Below are 20543 nucleotides of genomic sequence, written 5' to 3'. Positions count from 1 at the left end.
TATCAATGCATGAACAATGCAGACAGCGTTTATTAAATCTAACATGATATTAATACATTTTCTGTTCATTAATTCATGATTTTACATAATACACTAATATTCATTAATGCAACATTGGTAAAAAAAAACACTTTACAAACATGAAGTGAAAGTTAAAACTAAACTTTTTTTTGTTCAAAATGAACAAAACATAAATAATAATGCGAATACATCATAAAACGAGTTTTGTTTTACGGTAAATTATGTTAAGAGCTGTCGGGACGGATTTCCCGGGAAAATGCGTGTTCGCGTCATTTAAATACAGAAATGAAGTTCAGGCTATTAACAAATGAACTTAAGAAAAGCTTTTGCTAACACAAAGTAAAAGCGACACACCCTTAATAAAACACGAATCAAGTTTCACATAAATCACATTTAAAGTTCACAAAACAATGCCGATCTATAAACCGGTTACTGCTTTGGTCTATTTGCCTATAAACAGCATTGCCAAGTTACAGGCTAGTTATCTGATATGAATAGCAATCGTTATGTCAAGTGTTGCCAAACTTTTGTTCTTACCTGCTCATAAGACATTATTTGCAGTTTCTTTCGTTTTGTTTTGATGTCGTTAGTTTAATTCATGCTGATAAATGACTATCTGTAATATTGATCAGCGCTGCAAAATATCAGATTCATCCGCGCGGAGCCGAAGCGCAACCCACGTGACGCGCAGAACAATCTTCCTCCGCGAGTTATTTGTAGTTTTACGCTTCAACCGAAAGAGGAACAAATGGAAATTAAAAGATCTTATGGGTTGTTATAATAAAAAAAAGACAGAAACTTAAGTGTTTAATCACCTTTTTACTTGTGACATAAGAACACCAAACTTGTAAAAACATAAGTACATGCATTAAATATGAACATTTGGTTTCTTTTTCTTGTGCTTAAATTTCTTTTTCAGTCCTTTGCCTCGTTTGGCAGTAGGATCTGCCATCTCTCCTTTGAACGATGAAGCTGGTGTTTGTTTGTTGCCAGGATTTGTCTTAAAGTTCTTTCCTCCCGTCTTATTTCTGATTTCTTGCTTTGACCCTTTGAATCTTGAAGGACGGCCTGGAGGGGTTTTCTTTTCTTTCTCCTTCTTCACGGATCGTTTCACTCTGATGTTTCGATCTAGTAATCTGGAGCCGTCCAGTTTCAGTGCCAGCATCACCGAATCTGGGCTCTGAAACAGAAGAGTTTTACCACAATTGCACACTTTATTAAATAGTATGCATGAGATCATTAAACATGAATTGGAATTTTGAAATAAATGTAATTTTACTTCCAGAACCGCTCTATTAACTGTAAAGCCTGACATGTAAAATAATGAGGAAAAATCTTTTTTTTTTTTTAAAAGGGACTATTTTTTTTAACCTTTTAGAGAATAGAAAAAAAAATTACCAAAAAAAAAAAAAAAAAGTTTGCATGCGTTTCTGTTAAGTATCATATTCAATGGAAGAAGAAAAAACAGCTTAATCGTATTTAGAGGCTCAAACTGAGCAAAAAAAAAAAAAAAAGCAATTTAGTGCAGATTCTGATGAGATTAAATTCTGATGCTTCTGATGAAAATCAATGAGATCTTTATAACAGTGCAGCAGATACTGACATAAAATGATCTAAATATCAGTCGTAGCTCTATATCTCCAATAATGTCTCAGTAAGATGAGATGTAAATGATCCAAACATATAATCCAATACTGATGGAGAGATGAAGAAATAAACGCTCCTCAGAAGATGTGAGATGAAGATCATTCCTCCGCTGAGGAACAGTGAACGTAAAGCTCCTCAAAAGATCCTGATGATCAGATTTGAGACTAAAAATGATTGATGGAGAATCAAGTAAAGCTGAGCTGCTTCAGTCCAGTAAGTGTTCATCTGGAAACATGACTGCAGTTATTCTGACCTTTACTTGATCAAAATCAGTCAAGATCTGACACGAGAAGCTGGACGCTTCTACAATTACACTAAAAGAGCTTTTACTGGATAAAAAAACCTCTAAACTATCAACCAGAGACAGAAGACATGAGGAGATTCAGTGTGAAACAGGTTTAACAGCAAAGTTTTGATGGTGACGATAATATAAAGGAATGTGTACATCAAATATGATACAGTAGGCTTTACCTCAAACAAGACGTAGCCGAAGCCCTTCCCCATCCCAGACTCTCTGTCTCGCACCAAACGCACCGCCTCCACGTTCCCACACTCCTCGAAGTGTTCACGCAGGGAAGCTCCATTACATCTGCCATAAACAAACAAATAAAGCGTTCATAAGAGAAACGGTGACGTCACAGAAGATATCGAGCTGTAGAGAGATCTCCGAACACTGTTACTCACCGTACGGTAAATTTCCCACAAATATGGACCTTTTATGATCATGCTGTGGGAAAAAATTATTGATTATTATATAAACACATTTAAAATCAGCTGAATCAACAACATTATTAATGACACTCACGCCACTGCGCTGAGAGACGCGGTCCACTCGGATATAAAAACCCGGCTGAATCTCCTGCCCATTCCTGCACAAATTCAAATGTATTTGGATTTCATTCAAACTTAATAAACAGCTGATTAAAACATCACAATAATCCACAGCACTCCAGTCCATCAGCTAACGTCTGGAGAAGACAAAAGCTGAAATAAATCCAACATTAAGACGTTTTTAAACTAAAATACAAGTCTATAATCCATAATAACGCTTCCTTCAGTGAAAAAGTGGTCTGGTGTGAATCAGGAGAGAAACTGAACTATTCCTTTAATTTAAAAGTAAATCAATCAATCTGATATAGAAGATCATGCTGTAATTAAAGGAACACTCCACTTTTTTTTTTGGAAATAGGCTCATTCTCCAACTCCCCCAGAGTTAATAAGTTGAGTTTTACCGTTTTTGAATCCATTCAGCGATCTCCGGGTCTGGCGATAGCACTTTTAGCATAGCTTAGCATAGATCATTGAATCCTATTAGACCAGTAGCATCGCGTTCAAAAATGACCAAAGAGTTTCGATAGTTTTCCTATTTAAAACTTGACTCTTCTGTAGTTATATCGTGTACTAAGACCGGTGGAAAATGAAAAGTTGCGATTTTCTAGTCCGATTTTGCTAGAACTATACTCTCATTCCGGTAATAATCAAGGAACTTTGCTGCCGTAACATGGCGCAGCAGGCGCAGTGATACGCAGCGCCTGAAAGTAGTCCCCAGCCAGGTACCTGGTTATAATATAGCTGGGGACTACTTTCAGGCGCCACGTAATATCACTGCGCCTTCTGCCGCGGCAAAGTTCCTTGATTATTACGCCGGACTGGGAGTATAGTTCCTAATCATATCGGCCTAGAAAATCACAACTTTTCATTTTCCGCCGGTCTTAGTACACGATATAACTACAGAAGAGTCAAGTTTTAAATAGGACAAATATCGAAACTCTTTGGTCATTTTTGAACGCGATGCTACTGGTCTAATAGGATTCAATGATCTATGCTAAGCTATGCTAAAAGTGCTATCGCCAGATCCGGAGATCGCTGAATGGATTCAAAAACTGTAAAACTCAACTTATTAACTCTGGGGGAGTTGGAGAATGAGCCTATTTCCAAAAAAAGTGTAGTGTTCCTTTAAACGTTTTATTATGCAGTAACTGAATACAGTCAATCATGCAAATAAACTCGTACCAATTCAGAGCGCCAGCAGCTGCTTCGTCCTCTTTGAAGACGATGTAAGCGTTAATATTCTGTTTTTTTGGATGAACTTTCCTCCTAGAAATGGACACAAGATCAGTATATTAATAACAATCAATCTCATCAAACTCTTCACTGTAGGACGCTATACTCACTGGATGGCCGCCACTTTACGGGACATAGTTGGGTCTTCTTGCACCTGCAAAACACCTCTATTAAAACTCAAACAAGTGATCCAACAATCTGAGTTAATACAGCGATATAATGACCAGAGCAGAAGATGCACCACTGAACGGAAGCGGACCGACTCGATGTCTCCAGCCTGCTTGAACAGAGACAAAAGCATCTGCAAAACAAAATACAACACACAGGGTTTTAGTGGAAACCTCAGTGAAGATTCATGATTGTTTTTTAAGCTGTGTATTAAACTGAAGCACCTTCTTTGTGCAGCTCGGAGGCAGGTTCCCCACAAACACCGTACGTTTCAATTTGATTCGCTCCTCTGCCATGTTCTTTACTGCCTTTCTGTGTTTAACAAGCCTCTCCTCTTGAGTCGTTGCATCTGTTGCATCTGGACGTTTGCGTTTGACTTTCTTTGCACTCGTTTGTCCTTCATCATCTGCATTCTGTAGAGCGCTCTCTCTGTGGGTTTCAACATTGAAAATTAATTTCCATGTGTTTTCCATTACATTTTCTTTTTTTTTTTAAATCACTAAAATCCATTAATTTTATTTAGAAATTAAAATAAATTAATTTATGAATTATTTAAGAATGAGGCAAGGTCCAGCATACAGAAATAATAAAAATAATAAAAAATAAAATAAATGAAACAAGACACAGATAATAAAATAAAACAGGATAAGTGAATAAAAATACATTTATATATTTAAATTTAATTATTTGTACAATTAATTTTCCTTAAAATTAATTTAAAAATTACTTACCTTATTTAAAATGAACTGACTTGTATGCTAATGAATCATTCAGCGCAATTAATGATTTAATTAAAAATAATAATGTGCTCAAATTTGCACATTGTTGTGTTTTACTTTACACATTTTAAAGCTGAACATAAGTGCTCAGAAAATATATTCTTTAAACATTCTTCCATGAGGTTTTATTACTTCCTCTACTTTATTAAAGTCAAGAAAAAAAACATCTTTAAAATCCCAGGTTTTCTATTACTGTAAGGACACAGTGTTGTGAAGTCAGATCTGACTGATCATGTCTCAGAAATGTGTTTCATTGCACAAACACAAGCAGGATCACTGACCTGTCCTGTAGCTTCTTCTCAGCCACCGAGAGCGTCTTTGAAGTCTCCTTCGATTTCTGTTTCTGAATCTGACGCTGTCCTTTGACATCAGCGTTATCAGACGGTGCTGGTGTGACATTAGACTCAGTCTGATGAGAGGAAACACCGAACAACCACCATTAGGACCACGACACTGTCATTTCAAACACCACGATCACGTTTCTCATCTGATACACGTACCTTCGGTGCAGGAACAAAGACTAAAGTATTTGCAGATGATGTGGAGGAGAATAAAGATGATAAAGCTCCGGTTTTGTGTTTTTCTGGGAACAGGCTGCTGGACACCTGACCGACTGTATAATCTCCAGCATCTCCACCATCACTACTGCAACAACAAGATCCCAAAACCAAAGTAAAACAAAGGTACCATGGTGGTAATACCATGTTATTTTGAGTTTTAAGATGATAACACCATCGTTATCATTGATGAACCTTACACACACATATACACACACACACACGTACATATTACATAGACTTATATATGTGTGTGTGTGTGTATGTATGTATGTCTATGTAATATGTATGCATGTATGTATGTATGTATATATATATATATATATATGTGTGTGTGTGTGCGCGTGCATGTAATATGCATATATTTATGTAATATGTATATATATATATATATATATATATATATATATATATATATATGTGTGTGTGTGTGTGTGTGTGTGTGCGCATGCATGCATGCATGCATACATATACATATATATATATATATATATATACACACACACACACACACACACACACACACACACACACATATATATATATATATACACACATATATACGTGTGTGTATATACTCTAAGGTTATTTCGTGAACTTATATATTATTTAAAAACACAGCATTGCACCGTTCAATTAACTGATGTTTATTTAATGACAGTTTATCAAATTAATAACAGAAAACAAACCTCTTTACAAACTGCTTCTTCTTCTTCATGATGTCACTCAGAGCGCATATCTGTGTAAAAACCGTAATATCCGTCAGATCTAATATGAACGAGCTAAACGCTTCTGTTGCTGAAGCTTCGCACAAACACGTTTATTTCGCTCACACGCGCGTGCGCGGAATTTATCTGCCCCCGGAAACCACAAACACTCATCATCGGTTCCTGACGCGGAATCATTCTCACTCGAAGACTCGCCTCGATAAACGCATCAAAAACGCGGGTTTAAATAGAAAAACAGCATTTACAGATTGTTTTATCACCTGTTTTAATAAAACACGCGTAATAACTCGCGTAATACTAGCAGCGCTCCTGCGGCCGCGGTTTGTTTCTCATCGGAGCAGAATTAGGCGCGGGACCTCTTGACGTCACTTCCTGTTGCCGGTTCTGCAGGTAGGAATGATGCAGGAACATTTAATTCTGTTATAATTTAAGTTATTCCGTATGTAACTCATTATTCTTCTTGTCTATGCTTATAGGGAATGTTTTATAATGATGATTTAGTATATAGAAACATGTCTGTTATCGCATACATTACTCATATGTCTCTCTCTCTCTCTATATATAAGTTAGTTGATCTTTATAGTGAATATAGCATTATGAAAACCCTGATCATTTATCTTTTGAATATGTTGCCAACTTATTGTTTATTGTATTCCAGATTTTTCATTAAAAAACGCCAAATTCTTCTTTGTTTCTCGCAGCTTTTCTCTTATTTCGTCCCTCAGACTTATAAACAATAACAAAACCGCTAGATTTCTGATGTTTTGTGAGTTTATTTAAAGATGTGATTTAATTTTGATATTACGCTTTTCTTCTATATGTGTATTTTTGTATACTTGTGTTTTTTCTTTCTTTCTTTTCCTGTGTAATTCTTTCATTTGTGATCTCCCTGTTCGTGTATGTGATCATTTTTATATTATACACATAACCAGTCAAAAGTTTTTGAACAGTTAGATTTTTAATGTTTTTTAAACAAGTCTCATCTGCTCACCGAGCCTGCATTTATTTGATCCAAAATACAGCATAACAGTAAAATTTTGAAATATTTTTACTATTTAAAACAGCTGTTTTCTGTGTGAATATCTGTTAAACTATAATTTATTTCTGTGATGCGCAGCTGTATTTTCAGCATCATTACTGCAGTCTTCAGAGTCACATGATCTTCAGAAATCATTCTAATATGCTGATTTGCTGCTCAACAAACATTATTATTATGTTGAAAACAGCTGAGTAGAATTTTTTCAGGTTTCTTTGATGAATAGAAAGTTATTTTGTAACATTATAAATGTCTTTATCATCTTTTGATCAATTTAAAGCATCCTTGCTAAATAAAAGTATTAATTTCTATAATTTCTTTCCCCAAAAAAAGATTATACTGACGCCAAGCTTTTAAATGGTATCGTGTATAATGTAACAAAAGCTTTTTATTTCAGATAAATGATGATCTTCAGATCTTTCTATTCATCAAAGAATCCTGAAAAAAAAATGTACTGAACTGTTTTAAATATTGATAATAATAATAATAAATGTTTCTTGAACAGCATATTAGAATGATTTCTGAAGATCATGTGACACTGAAGACTGCAGTAATGATGCTGAAAATACAGCTGCGCATCACAGAAATAAATTACAGTTTAACACATATTCACATAGAAAACAGTTATTTTAAATAGTAAAAATATTTCAAAATTTTACTGTTATGCTGTATTTTGGATCAAATAAATGCAGGCTTGGTGAGCAGATAATGTGATTTCATATATTGTTACGATTTAATCGTTTTCTGATGTTCTAATACTTCTTTTTAGGTGTGTTTGTATAGTAATATATGCTGCATTTGGGTTTCATGATCCTAATGCACAAAAAGGTGAATTTAGATCTGATTTGTCTCATGTTTTCTCAGTGATTAATACAGATCATCATCATCATCATCGTCTGATGAAGACTCAGGAGGTGTCGGAGGATGCTGTGGGCAGACGGGTGAGCTGTGATGGAGAAAGAGGAACTGTCCGTTACGTGGGTCCGGTTCCTCCCACCGCAGGTCCGTCTCCGTTCATTCAGCTTTATACACTATATAGACAAAAGTATTGGGACTCCCCCTTCTTTAGAACAGAAAAGGGCACTTCCAAAACTGCGGTGGAACCATAATCATGCATTTAAAAATGGTATTTTTATCTCTGTTGCAACAGTTTTGGAAGTGTCTAATGACTGTACTCATATGTTCAAGTCACTGGTGTTTGGTGATGAGTTTTTGGCTCTTAAAGTCACAGCAGAGGTGTTTTCTGCAGACCAGTCAAGTTCTTCCACACTGACTCTATCAGTCATGTTAGAATAGAAAAGGGTCCTGTCCAAACTGTTGCTATATAAAATTAAGAAGCACACAATTCCCTAAAATATCATTATATGCTTCAACATTAAGATTTGTACTCATGGAAATGACTAAAGCAGTCAAACCTGTTCATTTGAAGGGGGTGCCAATACTTTTGTCCATATTAATGTATGAGGTTTGGTCTTCTGTTCCTGCAGGTGTGTGGTTGGGCGTGGAGTGGGACGATCCAGAGAGAGGAAAACACGACGGGAGTCATGAAGGAGAGCGATATTTCACCTGCAGGTGCTCATCAGCGACCAAACAATTACAATCAATGATATAAATAAATGATTAATAAAGCTTGTGTGTGTTCTCCATCAGACACCCGACGGGCGGCTCGTTCGTTCGGCCCAAGAAGGCCAGTTTCGGTGTGGATTACGTGACGGCTCTAAAGCAGCGCTACGAGGTGAAACTACAAGAGGTTATCGGAGAAGAGCTGACGATCTCCAGCAAAACCGTGATGATGGTCGGATTTGAGGACGTCAAGCAGAAACAGAGGTGAGGTTTGATTTTGTAAACTGTTGTGTTTCATATTTAAGGCGCTGTATTCCACTTACACTGCTGTTCAAAGCAGTTGGATTTTTAATGTTTTTTTTTAAAAGTCTCTTCTGCTCATTAAGGCTGCATTTATTTGATTAAAAATACAGGAAAAACAGTAATATTGTGAAATATTATTGCAATTTAAAATACCGGGTTTGTATTTTTAATATACTTTAAAATGTAATTTATTTCTGTGATCAAAGCTGTATTTTCAGCATCATTACTCCAGGCTTCAGAGTCACATGATCTTCAGAAATCATTCTAATATGCTGATTTATTCTCAATGTTGGAAAGTTATATTGATAGAACCTGTGATAATTTTTTTTTTTTGATGACTAAAACGTTAAAAAGAACAGCATTTATTCAAAATAGAAATCTTTTGTAGCAATATAAGTCTTTACTGTCACTTTGTATCAATTTAACACATCCTTGCTGAATCAAAGTATGCATTTCTTTTAAAAAAAGAAAGAAAATTACTGACCCCAAACTTTTGAACAGTATTGTTACAAAAGATTTCTATTTTGAATAAATGCTGTTCTTTTTAAGAATCACAGGTTATAAAAAATATTAAGTTTCCAGCATAGATAATAAATCAGCATAGAATGATTTCTGAAGGATCATGTGACACTGATAATGTATAATGATGATGAAAATTCAGCTTTCCAACACGGAAATAAATTTAATTTTAAAATATATTAAAATAGAAACCCATTATTTTAAATTCCAATAATATTTCACACCATTACTGTTTTTTTTTCTGTATTTTAGATTAAATTAAATGCAGCCTTTAAACTTCTTTCAAATCTTTACATGAAAAATCCTACTGATCCCAAACTTTTGTAAATGTGTATTTTGGATGTTTTCTTTCCACTAGTCTGACATATAAGATATATAATGGAAGCAAAAACTCAAAATAGTTTTTTCCTGCGGTGCCTCGTCTTAATGCACATCTAGTTCTATTATTAGGGAGGTTTTTTCAGAAGCTAAAATGTATGATGTTCTTTGTGCTCTCGCAGGCTGGAGAACCTGACAGAAATCGGTCTGAGGAGATGCGAGGTGTCTGGTCCAGGCCCGGAGAATGAGATCAGAAACACCACACCATGTATCCTTCAAAAACACATCAATGATGTTCTCAGACAGGAACATACTTAGAGAATACTTTTCTCTAAAGAAACAAGATTTTTTTGTCTCTTAGTGGATGCATAAGATTCCCTGAATTATCGTCACTGATATCATTATTGCAATAAATACCAGAAATTATTGCGATATATTTTTAAGCCCATATCATCCATCCCTAGCGTGAAGCTTCTTTAACAGCGTCTCTCAGTGGCTCAGTCTCTGGATCTTTCTGGAAACCTGCTGAGCTCGTGGGAGGTGCTGGCGGCGATCACCGAGCAGCTGGAGTCTCTGCAGGAGCTGCAGCTCAGGTGAGGCCGTCTATCGCACCTGACATCATCTTAGTCCCCTCTGAGGTCCGCTTATGGGGTTTGAGCCTGTTTCAAAATCTCTGTGTAGTCACAACAGGTTGAGTATCTCCAGTGAGCCGAGCCGTTTAAGCCCCGCCTTCTCTCGTCTGAGGGTGCTGTCACTCAACAGCTGCGCACTCACCTGGACTCAGGTCAGATATATGCATTCAGATGTTGTTTTGGTTTGGGCTTATTCTCTGGTGTACTGAATTATATCATACTTAACAGTGCATACTTACACACACACACACACTACTGGTCAAACGTTTGGAATAACATACATACAGTATATATATATATATATATATATATATATATATATATATATATATATATATATATATATATATATATTTATTTATTTTATTTTATTTTATTAATGTTCTTCTGCTCACCAAGGTTGCATTTATTTAATCAAGAATACACTAAAACAGTAATATTGTGAAATATTTACATTTATAATATTTCAATAAATAAATTGTAATAATATTTTACAACATTACAAATTGTACAAATACAGCAAAACAGCAATATTGTGAAATACTTCAAAATAATGAAACAAATTTTATTGTAATATTTCACAACATTTTTACTGTATTTTCACAGTAATATTGTGAAATGCTTATTATAAATAAAGTAATACATAATGATTATGTAATTATTATTACTAAATTAACATAAATAATAAATAATAATAGCAATTAATTATTATGATAAATTAATAAAATTGTATTAATAAATGAATAAATAATAATTAAATAAATAAAATATGGTTAAATAAAATAATTAAATTAATAATTCACTAATTACTTAAGTGTAATTATATTTCACAGTATTACTGTAAAAATATAGTAAAATAGTAATATTGTGAAATGTTTTAATTAATAATTCATAAATTAAATACATTTTAATAATGTTTCACAATATCACTGTAAAAATACATTAAAAACAATAATATAGTGAAATATTTAAAATTATAATTAAATTAATAATAATTCATTAACTAATTAAACTGTAATATTTTACAATATTACTGTAAGAATAAAGTTAAAAAAAGCAATACTGTAAAATATTTAAAACAGATAATGATAATAATATTAATAATTACAATATTACTGTAAGAATGCAGCAAAAACAGTAGCATTGTGAGATATTTAAAACTTAATAATATTAATAAAATTATTATAATATTTCATAATATTAATGTAAAAATACATTAAAAACAATGATAATTAACTAATACAATTGTAATAATATTTCACTATAATATTGTTTTGCCATATTTGTGATCAAATAAATGCAGCCTTGAAGAGAACATTAATAAATTTGAATTATTCCAAACCTTTGATGTGTTTTGTGTGTGTGTGTGTGTGTGTGTGTGTGTCTTTGGCTCTGACCTCTGACCCGTCTGTGTTTGGCAGGTTCTCCACTGCGCCCCCATGTGGCAGAAGTTAGAGGAACTTTATCTCGCTGACAACGACATCACAGAATTACAGAGGTACAGCACCGAATCACATTCACGTCGCGGAGCAGAAATATTCCTCGTGTCACAGGAACCAATCATGCTTTCGTTTATCCAGACCAGAACGTGTGCTACAGACTTTAAAAGTGCTGGATTTATCCAATAACCACATAGTCCAGGAGACGGTGCTGGAAATCTCACATTTACCCTGGTAAGAATGACAAAATAATGAAGATGCAAAAAATATTGTATCATAACAACATCATAACTGTGAAGTAATGTTTGAATCTTCAGTTTGGAGAAGCTGAATCTGTCCAGCACCGGTTTATCCGTCATTCAGTTCAGTGATGCTTCACCAGGTAACGCTGTATATTTATATTTATAATGTGTGTGTGTACTGTACATGCATAAAACAAATACAAATAAAAACAATATTTTCATGCTGTGAAGGTAACAAGACGGCTTTGTTTCCTGCGCTGAAGACACTTTTACTAGACGACAACAACATTTCAGAGGTAGATATAGAAGAACATCATGTGAATGGATCAAAGACGTCTCATTTTAGTGTCTGCATCACATTAAATTGACAAAAGTGATTTTATATACACAGCAAGGGTTTACTTTAATGTTCCAAGTAACTTTTGTGAAAATAGAATGACAAAATATGGGTGAAATAATGTTCCATCATCATTCAGCGTAAACTGCTGTACTTATTAAAACGTTTCAAAGAAATGGTAAACATACTAAATTTGATTATATTTTAAATGATTAAACCTTCATGCTGGCAAATGGGTCAAATCTAGTGATTGACAATTGATTGAAATAACTGAAATGACAATTAATTAGAATTTTAGAGCTGCACCGTGATGCTTAAAGGGGTCATATGACGTCGCTAAAAAGTACATTATTTGGTGTAATGCAATGTGTTTACACGGTTTAAAGGGATAGTTCACCCAAAAATGGGTGAAAACAATAATAACATAATTTATTCAACAATTCATTCCCAGATCGTAAACGATGTAAATCAGCGCTGTTTACGTTCAGTGGATACTCTCCAAAATAGCGGAAGACTGTAACTCAGGGAGAAGAATTGTTGAATAAATTATGTTTGTTTTCTAACCTCTGATGTCACATGGATTATTTTAACGATGTTGATCGTGGTGATATCATTGCTGTCTATGGAGGATCAAAGGGCTCTCGGAGTTCATCAGAAATATTTAATTTGTGTTCCGAAGATGAACGAAGGTTTTACGGGTTTGGAACGACACGAGGGTGAGTAATTAATGACAGAATTTTCATTTTTGGGTGAACTATCCCTTTAAGGTTCAAAAAACACATTATTTTCCATATACTGTGCATTATTGTTGCTCTTCTTTCTGAAACACGTTGTTTTTTTACAAAGATCATCGTTCTGAAATGCGTAGTGTGTTCTGATTGGCCAGCTATCCAGTGCTTTGTGATTGGCTGAATACCTCAAGCGTGTGACAGAAATGTTACGTCCCTTTACCATATGTGACCCTGGACGACAAAACCAGTCTTAAGTGTCAATTTTTCGAAATTGAGATTTCTACATCATCTGAAAGCTGAATAATCTCTCCATTGATGTATGGTTTGTTAGGATCGGACAATATTTGGCTGAGATGCAACTATTTGAAAATCTGAGGGTGCAAAAAAATCTAAATATTGAGAAAATCGCCTTTAAAGTTGTTCAAATGAAGTTTTTAGCAATGCATATTACTAACCAAAAATTAAGTTTTGATATATTTACGGTAAGAAATTTACAAAATATCTTCATGGAACATGATCTTTACTTAATATCCTAATGACTTTTGAAGCTGTATTAAACTTTTATTGTTTTGATGCTTGAAAACCCCTTTTGGGGTTTTGAACCGAATGTTTTATTAATATTTTGAATTAGTTTTTATTTTCATTTTAATTTTAGTTAAAGTTTTAGTATTTGTTGTGTGTTTTTGTCATTTTTATTATTAATATTTTTATTATTAATATTAATATTTTATTTTATTTTTATTTTATTTTAGAACTTAAATTTAAACTAAAAAAATTAGAAATGTTGCCTTGCGACTTTGTTGACCTAAACTAAGTTTAAGCTTTTTCTTAAATATATATATATATATATATATATATATATATATATATATATATATATATATATATATATATTTTACATTTACGCATTTCGCAGATGTTTTTATCTAAAGCAACTTGCGTTTGCTAAATGCATAATTTTTTCAATTTCAGTTAATGTTTGGTTTATTTTGAGTAGTGCTGTCAAGCGATTAATCGTGATTAATCGCATCCACAATAAAAGTTTTTGTTTACATAATGTGTGTATTATGTATATTTATTATGTCTATATAAACACACACACATGCATGTATATATTTAAGAAAAATGTTACAGTTATACATTAAATATATTTATATATGATATAAATTATATGAATATAAATATATACATGTAAATATTTTCAAAATATATGCTGTATGTGTGTGTATTTATATATACACATACTAAATATACACAGTACACACACATGCAAACAAAAACTTTTATTTTGGATGCGATTAATCGCGATTAATCGTTTGACAGCACTAGTTTTGAGTTTTGTAATGGTTTTAGTTGTAGTTATAATAAGCTGAAATGTCTCTGCAGTGGCGTGTGGTGAACGAGCTGGAGAAGCTGCCGTCTCTGCTTCATCTGTCCTGTCGGAGAAACCCGCTGCAGCAGAGAGAGAAGAACCTGGAGACCGCGAGACAGATCATCATCGCCCGACTGAGCCGGCTGGAGCTGCTCGACATGAGACAGGTGACCCTCAGACACGCATTTATGGGCAAGACTTGACTTTATCCTCCAGAAAAGTCATTTATAAGGTGGATATGGCTCATATAGTCTGATATAGTGAGAATACAAACAAACGCTCCTCAAAAGATCCTGATGATCAGATTTGAGACGCACTGATTTTTCTAGAAAATGAATCAGAAGACATGAGGAGATTGAGTGTGACTGCAAAGTTTGATTGTTTGGAGGCCTTGCATATCAAATGTGCTACAGTAGCTTTATCCGGTGTTGTCAGGTTTTGTCGGATGAGAGGAAGGGTGCGGAGCTGGATTACTGTAAGATGTTTGGATTGGCGTGGCTGAAGGCTGGAGGTCACCGCGAGCCGGAGAAGAACGTCCCGAACACAGAGTTCACGAGCGAACACCCGCGATTCCTCGCGCTCATCCAGAGTGAGTCTGGCTCAAACCGAGCTGGAAGCTCCGCCCACAGAGGAATCTCATTGGTTCTGCTCATTTGCATATTAAATATCTCTGATATGATCTTATAGAGACAGAGCGACACACATCATAATCTAAATTTGTTTTTTAAACAAGCTTAAAAAACCCAGAACTACGTTTTTATAAGCTGTCGACCCAAAACATAAGCGTTTAAGGACACAAAAGTAGAGCTCATCGTGTTATATGTGACCCTGGAGCACAAAACCAGTCTTCAGTCGCTGGGGTATATTTGTAGCCAAAATACATTGTTTGGGTCAAAATTATAGATTTTTATTTTATGCCAAAAATCATTAGTATATTAAGTAAAGATCATGTTCCATGAAGATATTTAGTGAATTTCTTACCGTAAATGTAGAAAAACTTAATTTTTGATTAGTAATATGCATTGCTAAGAACTTCATTTGAACAACTTTAAAGGTGATTTTCTCAATATTTAGATTCTTTTGCACCCTCAGATTCCAGATTTTCAAATAGTTGTATCTCAGACAAATATTATCCTATCCTAACAAACCATACATCAATGGAAAGATTATTTATTCAGCTTTCAGATGATGTATACATCTCAATTTCGAAAAATTGACACTTAAGACTGGTTTTGTGGTCCAGGGTCACATATTACTCTGAGAACTACGCCCACTGGAGGGAATCGTAATCTGCGTCAGCAAACATACATTATTTTTAACCAAATCAAAGGATTATTTCACCACCCGTTGTGAATCTGAGAGGAGGAGATATATTGAGAAACTAAATTGTATTGGTCTATGTCAGCTACCTTCCTTTTGTTTGAGAAATGATCCAACTGAATGGCCCAACGTGAAATACCCTGACATCTTCAACCATTTTTGTCCTTAAATGCTTGTTTTTGCTTATAAAAGCTTATAAAAATGTAGTTTTGTCTACATAAAAAAGTCAATGGAGAGCGTTGGATTGTCCCGCCCCCCTGCCGGTGTGGGCGTGGCCTAAATGTGCTCTGTCTCTATTGGCTGGTCATGGATTTCTGTTGTATCTGGTTAAAACACTCTTGACGGTTTTTGTTTGTTCAGAGTACGGCGCTCCAGAGGAGGGCGAGCTGAAAGAACAGATACCATTTGCTCTAAAAAATCAATTATTAAGTATGAATCTTCCATCATTTCATCAATACAGACCATTAAAACCCTCACCATATGAATGTCTCTCAACGTCTCTGCTTTCATTTCAGCCGTAACGTTCGTTTGTCCGGAGGATTCGGAGAGGAAGCCCATAGAGAAGAAGCTGCCAGGTAAACGCGCGCTTTAGAAACGCTGACAGCGCCACGCGTGACGGATGTTTGAGGTGTTTTTCTGCTGTTTTCAGGCTCGATGATTGTTCAGAAGGTGAAGGGGCTTTTACATCGGCTGCTCAAATTACCAGGAGTGGAGTTAAAGCTGTCCTACACCTGCTCGCAGGTAAAACACACCCATAATCACAGAGCAGGACTTCAGCTTTCAATTACAGCACACAAAAACTATTCTTTTCGTTAATTTTTACCTCCTACAATTATTGTATTTTTTATTAGTTACAAACCTTTTTTAGATTAACTTGCATTGCTTAATATATTTGAGATACTATTAGTTTTGTTAATATTTTAAATTAGGTTTTATCGTTATATTTTCTGTTTTCATTTTAATTTTAGTTAATTTTAATACTTTTGTTGTGTTTTGTAATTTTATTCGTTTTTTTTACATGTCTATATAGTTTTTATTCATTTATTTTATTCATTAGTTTTATTTTACTTACTTTTAGTTATTTGTATACTTCAAAATAAACTAAACGAAAATGAGAAATGAAAGTAGCTGACATAAAATAAGTTTTGTTTGTTTTTGTATATCTAATTTTATTTGAGTTAACGTTTATCTCATGTCAAGTAACAAAAAATATTTTTTTTGTTTAGGTTGTTAATTTTAGTTAGTTTTAGTAATTTTATGTGTTTTTGTCATTTTTATCAGTTTTTTGTTTTGTTTTGTTTTGTACTTGCATTGCCTAATATATTTGAGATACTATTAGTTTTTGTTAATATTTTACATTAGGTTTTATCATTATATTTTCTGTTTTCACTTTAATTTGAGTTAATTTTAATACTTTTGTTGTTTTGCCATTTTTAATAGTTTTTGTTTTACATACAGTTTGTTATATAGTTTTTTAATTTATTTTATTCATTAGTTTTAGTTTACTTTTAGTACTTCAAATTAAAATAAACGAAAATAAGAAATGAAAGTAGCTGACATACAAATTTAGTTTTTGTTTTTGTATATCTAATTTTATTTCGGTTAACGTTTATATTATGTCAATTAACAATTTTTTTTTTTATGGTTTTAGTTTTGGTTGTTAATTTAGGTAGTTTTAGTAATTATATGTTTTTGTCATTTTTGTTTTGTTTTTTAATATGTATGTATAGTTTTTATTAATTTTTACGTACTAGTTTTAGTTTAGTTTTTTTTTTTTTTTTTTTTTTTTTTAGTACTTGAAGAAGAAGCACTAATGAAGCTGAAATAAAATAAGTTATGTGATATCCCATCCTATAGATGGCCGGCAGAGAGATTGAGATCGATAACGATCTGAAGCCGCTGGAGTTTTACTCGGTGGAAGAAGGCGACAGAATTCTGGTGCGCTGGTCCTGATGAAACCGCAGGGAATTGTGGGACATTTGAGCCTTACTGACTGACCGTCACTCGGATCAGAGCGAGTCCATCAGCTTCTGCACTGACCACTGAAATTATTCCTTCAGAAAACAAAGCATTGCCAAAAAGCATGAACTATTTATTTTAGTATTTCGTTTGGATCCTTCAGTGTCTGTGCGAATCATTACAGTCTCTCACCACCAGATGGCGCTTCATTTCGCTGCACCACACGTACCTGGAGCAAATATTCCAGAAAGACACTTTATAAGATCATGTGAATCTCATAAAGAAATGTACAGGTCACATTTCACCCCAGTAACAATGTTTGTTTTTCACATTCAAAATAAAATAAAATTCAGTACAGCGTACGGCAAAACTGTACTTTCATGTGACGTTTAAATTATAAAGTACACTTGTGAAACTGTTCATTTCCATGTTACAGGAGGCAACTGAAAATTGCTTAAATGTGCTTAATTGTCATTTAAAAAATGTTAAAAATAATAATAGTAGGCATTGCAATTTTTTTTTTTTATTATTTTGATTTTTGGTAAAATGACCAGGATTTTCTTGACATGATTCATGAAATTTAACTACATATTAAACATAGTAATTATGTTTGCAAATCTGTGGGGTCTGAATCATTTATATAAAAGTACTCATTTACCAAACCGTGTTTTGTTAAATCACTGTTGTAAGCCTATGTTAATTACTTATTTTAGAGCTGTCCAGATGGATTTAAACTTTATATTTTATTAAATAGTTTTATTAAAACTTTATACTTAGTTTTTCCTTGCACAAAAAAAAAAAAAAAAGTTTCACCCATCACTAGACGTGCTTTTTAAAATCATTACAAGTGATGTCGAAATTCGAAAATAAATGGCTCTTTTGAACTAATTATTGCTAGTGAATCGCTTGAAATCAACGATCAAAGTCACGAGTTTGAATTTGAATCAATCGGAGCGGTTCCAGCGTAAATGACTCACTCAATTTGAGTTTGTAGCTTAATTCACTATATTTGAAATAGTTTGAGCTGCAGTTCAGTTGCTGATAGTTCAATAGGAATCAGTTGAAAGCATCCGGTCACTTCATTGTGAATGTTAAATTTATCAGTAGCCTGTATTGTAATAAATATTTGTAAAAATTATTGTTGTGTATTGTCAGTGTAAAAAGAGCAAATGGGAGAAGCATGAACACAACAGAACTGCTGGTTTGTCGGAATTGTGAGACAGATTTGCAGTTACGAGAAAAAAAAAGTCGCAAAATCTTTAAAATGTAAACTAGGATTTCCGAGAAAAAAAAATCGCAATTACCTTTTTTAATCCGTGGAGGAAAATAAGTTAAGCATTTCGAATCGCGGATGGTGAATCGTTTGATTCAGATCGGGACTTCGGAGCGGGTTCATGAATCTTTTTATTCAGATCGGGCTTCCGTAGTAAAGTTACAGTTTTCAGTTCAAGTTTATTTAGCGCTTTTCACGATACAAATCGTTGCAAAGCAGCTTTACAGAAAATTAAAGTTTCTACATTATATTTAGTAGCTTATCAGTGGTCAAGTTAATGTTCAGAAGTGTACAGTAAAAATCATGCAGTTAGTTAATATGTAAAAAAAAAAAAGTTGAGCCAACTTAAAATTTTAAGGCAACCAGCTTCAGCAGATTTTTAAGTTTTCTCAACTTGTTGTTTTAAGTTTATACAACAAAAAGTTGAGACAATTCAAAAATCTCCTACAAAAATAAGTTGAGAAAACTCAAAAATCTGCTGAAGCTGGTTGCCTTACAATTTTAAGTTGGCTCAACTTTTTTTTTTTTTTTTTTACAGTGTGGTTCACAAATAAATGTTTATGTTGGTAATGATGCCAATAAACAGTTTTGGTCTATTTGCTAGTGATGTTAAGTTCAACACTGAAGCTCCGAAGCTTGTATAAAAAAAAAAAAACAACACATTTCACATTGAAGCACTGTATTCATTTCGGGAAAAGCACGTGATCTATGACGTCCGAAACTTCATTCGCCTGAAAACCACGTGACTGCTTCAGTATCTGGTTCAAACAAAGCGAACCTCAGTATTGCATTGTTTCCTTTACATTGTTACATTTTAATATGTTAGCATTGCTTTTTTTATTTTTGTTTTTAATTGAAATTAGCTCAAAAATGAACTTTGGCCATGAAATAACAGTCAAAGGACTGAGGCAGAGTTAACAAATTATAGATTTAATTTATGAATTTATGTTTTATTTATTTTACTTATTTTAGTGCCAGTACCCCGACAAAAATGAATGACTGACAATGACCATATATAAAATATAATAAAACAAAGAATCAGTTGTAGAACCAGATGTGAAACCAGCGGCTGTAATGGAACATAAGTTATTTTTATGACCACTAGATGGACACAGAATAAACCGTTTTGAGAAGCTTCGAGTAATGAACCTTTTTCCAATATAATTGTGTTGAAAGCTTTGGTGGTTCAGAATGCTTCACTTCGCCATTATTACTATTTACCTACAAATGGCCTTATCAACTTATAGTTTGTACCGTTATCCGATCGTTATGTCTAACTTGTCTAGCGTTGCCTAACGTTATTTAAAAAAAAACATTTTTTAGGAAGTCAAAACATCAGCGGCATAAGCTCATAAGACATATTTTTTGGACATCCGTCTTTCTTTCGTTTCATTTCGATGTCGTTCGTGCTGATAAACGATTATCTGTAATCACGATCACAGCGGCACGGCGCCGCAATCAGATTCATCCGCGCAGAATCGCGGAGCCGAAGCACAACTCACGTGACGACCAAAACAATCTTCCTCCGCGGGTTA

General features: G+C 33.8%; 2 protein-coding genes across 2 annotated transcripts; one reads left to right on the top strand and one right to left on the bottom strand.

Moving 5' to 3' along the window:
• Positions 1 to 825: 825 nt before the first annotated feature.
• Positions 826 to 6107, bottom strand: rbm34 (RNA binding motif protein 34). Its single transcript, XM_058791462.1, is given in 11 exon segments — positions 826 to 1201; positions 2140 to 2246; positions 2341 to 2395; positions 2474 to 2537; positions 3682 to 3765; positions 3843 to 3886; positions 3974 to 4033; positions 4125 to 4329; positions 4961 to 5088; positions 5180 to 5324; positions 5926 to 6107. Coding segments are annotated over 11 exon segments (1233 nt in total). The 5' UTR covers positions 5955 to 6107; the 3' UTR covers positions 826 to 889.
• Positions 6108 to 6247: 140 nt separating this feature from the next.
• tbce (tubulin folding cofactor E) lies at positions 6248 to 18849 on the top strand. Its single transcript, XM_058791458.1, has 17 exons — positions 6248 to 6354; positions 7865 to 8002; positions 8488 to 8572; positions 8651 to 8827; positions 9886 to 9971; positions 10197 to 10296; positions 10385 to 10487; positions 11757 to 11833; positions 11916 to 12008; positions 12092 to 12156; positions 12248 to 12312; positions 14471 to 14623; positions 14892 to 15045; positions 16137 to 16205; positions 16292 to 16351; positions 16426 to 16517; positions 17634 to 18849. The coding sequence occupies exons 2-17, from the start codon at positions 7900 to 7902 to the stop codon at positions 17727 to 17729; spliced, it is 1578 nt and encodes a 525-aa protein (XP_058647441.1). The 5' UTR covers positions 6248 to 6354; positions 7865 to 7899; the 3' UTR covers positions 17730 to 18849.
• The last annotated feature ends 1694 nt before the right edge of the window (positions 18850 to 20543 follow it).

The sequence above is a fragment of the Onychostoma macrolepis genome, chromosome 11 (assembly GCF_012432095.1).
Source record: "Onychostoma macrolepis isolate SWU-2019 chromosome 11, ASM1243209v1, whole genome shotgun sequence".
Taxonomy (NCBI): Eukaryota; Metazoa; Chordata; class Actinopteri; order Cypriniformes; family Cyprinidae; genus Onychostoma; species Onychostoma macrolepis.
The sequence above is the reverse complement of the archived record's forward strand: the minus strand, read 5'-3'. Positions and strand labels throughout refer to the sequence as shown.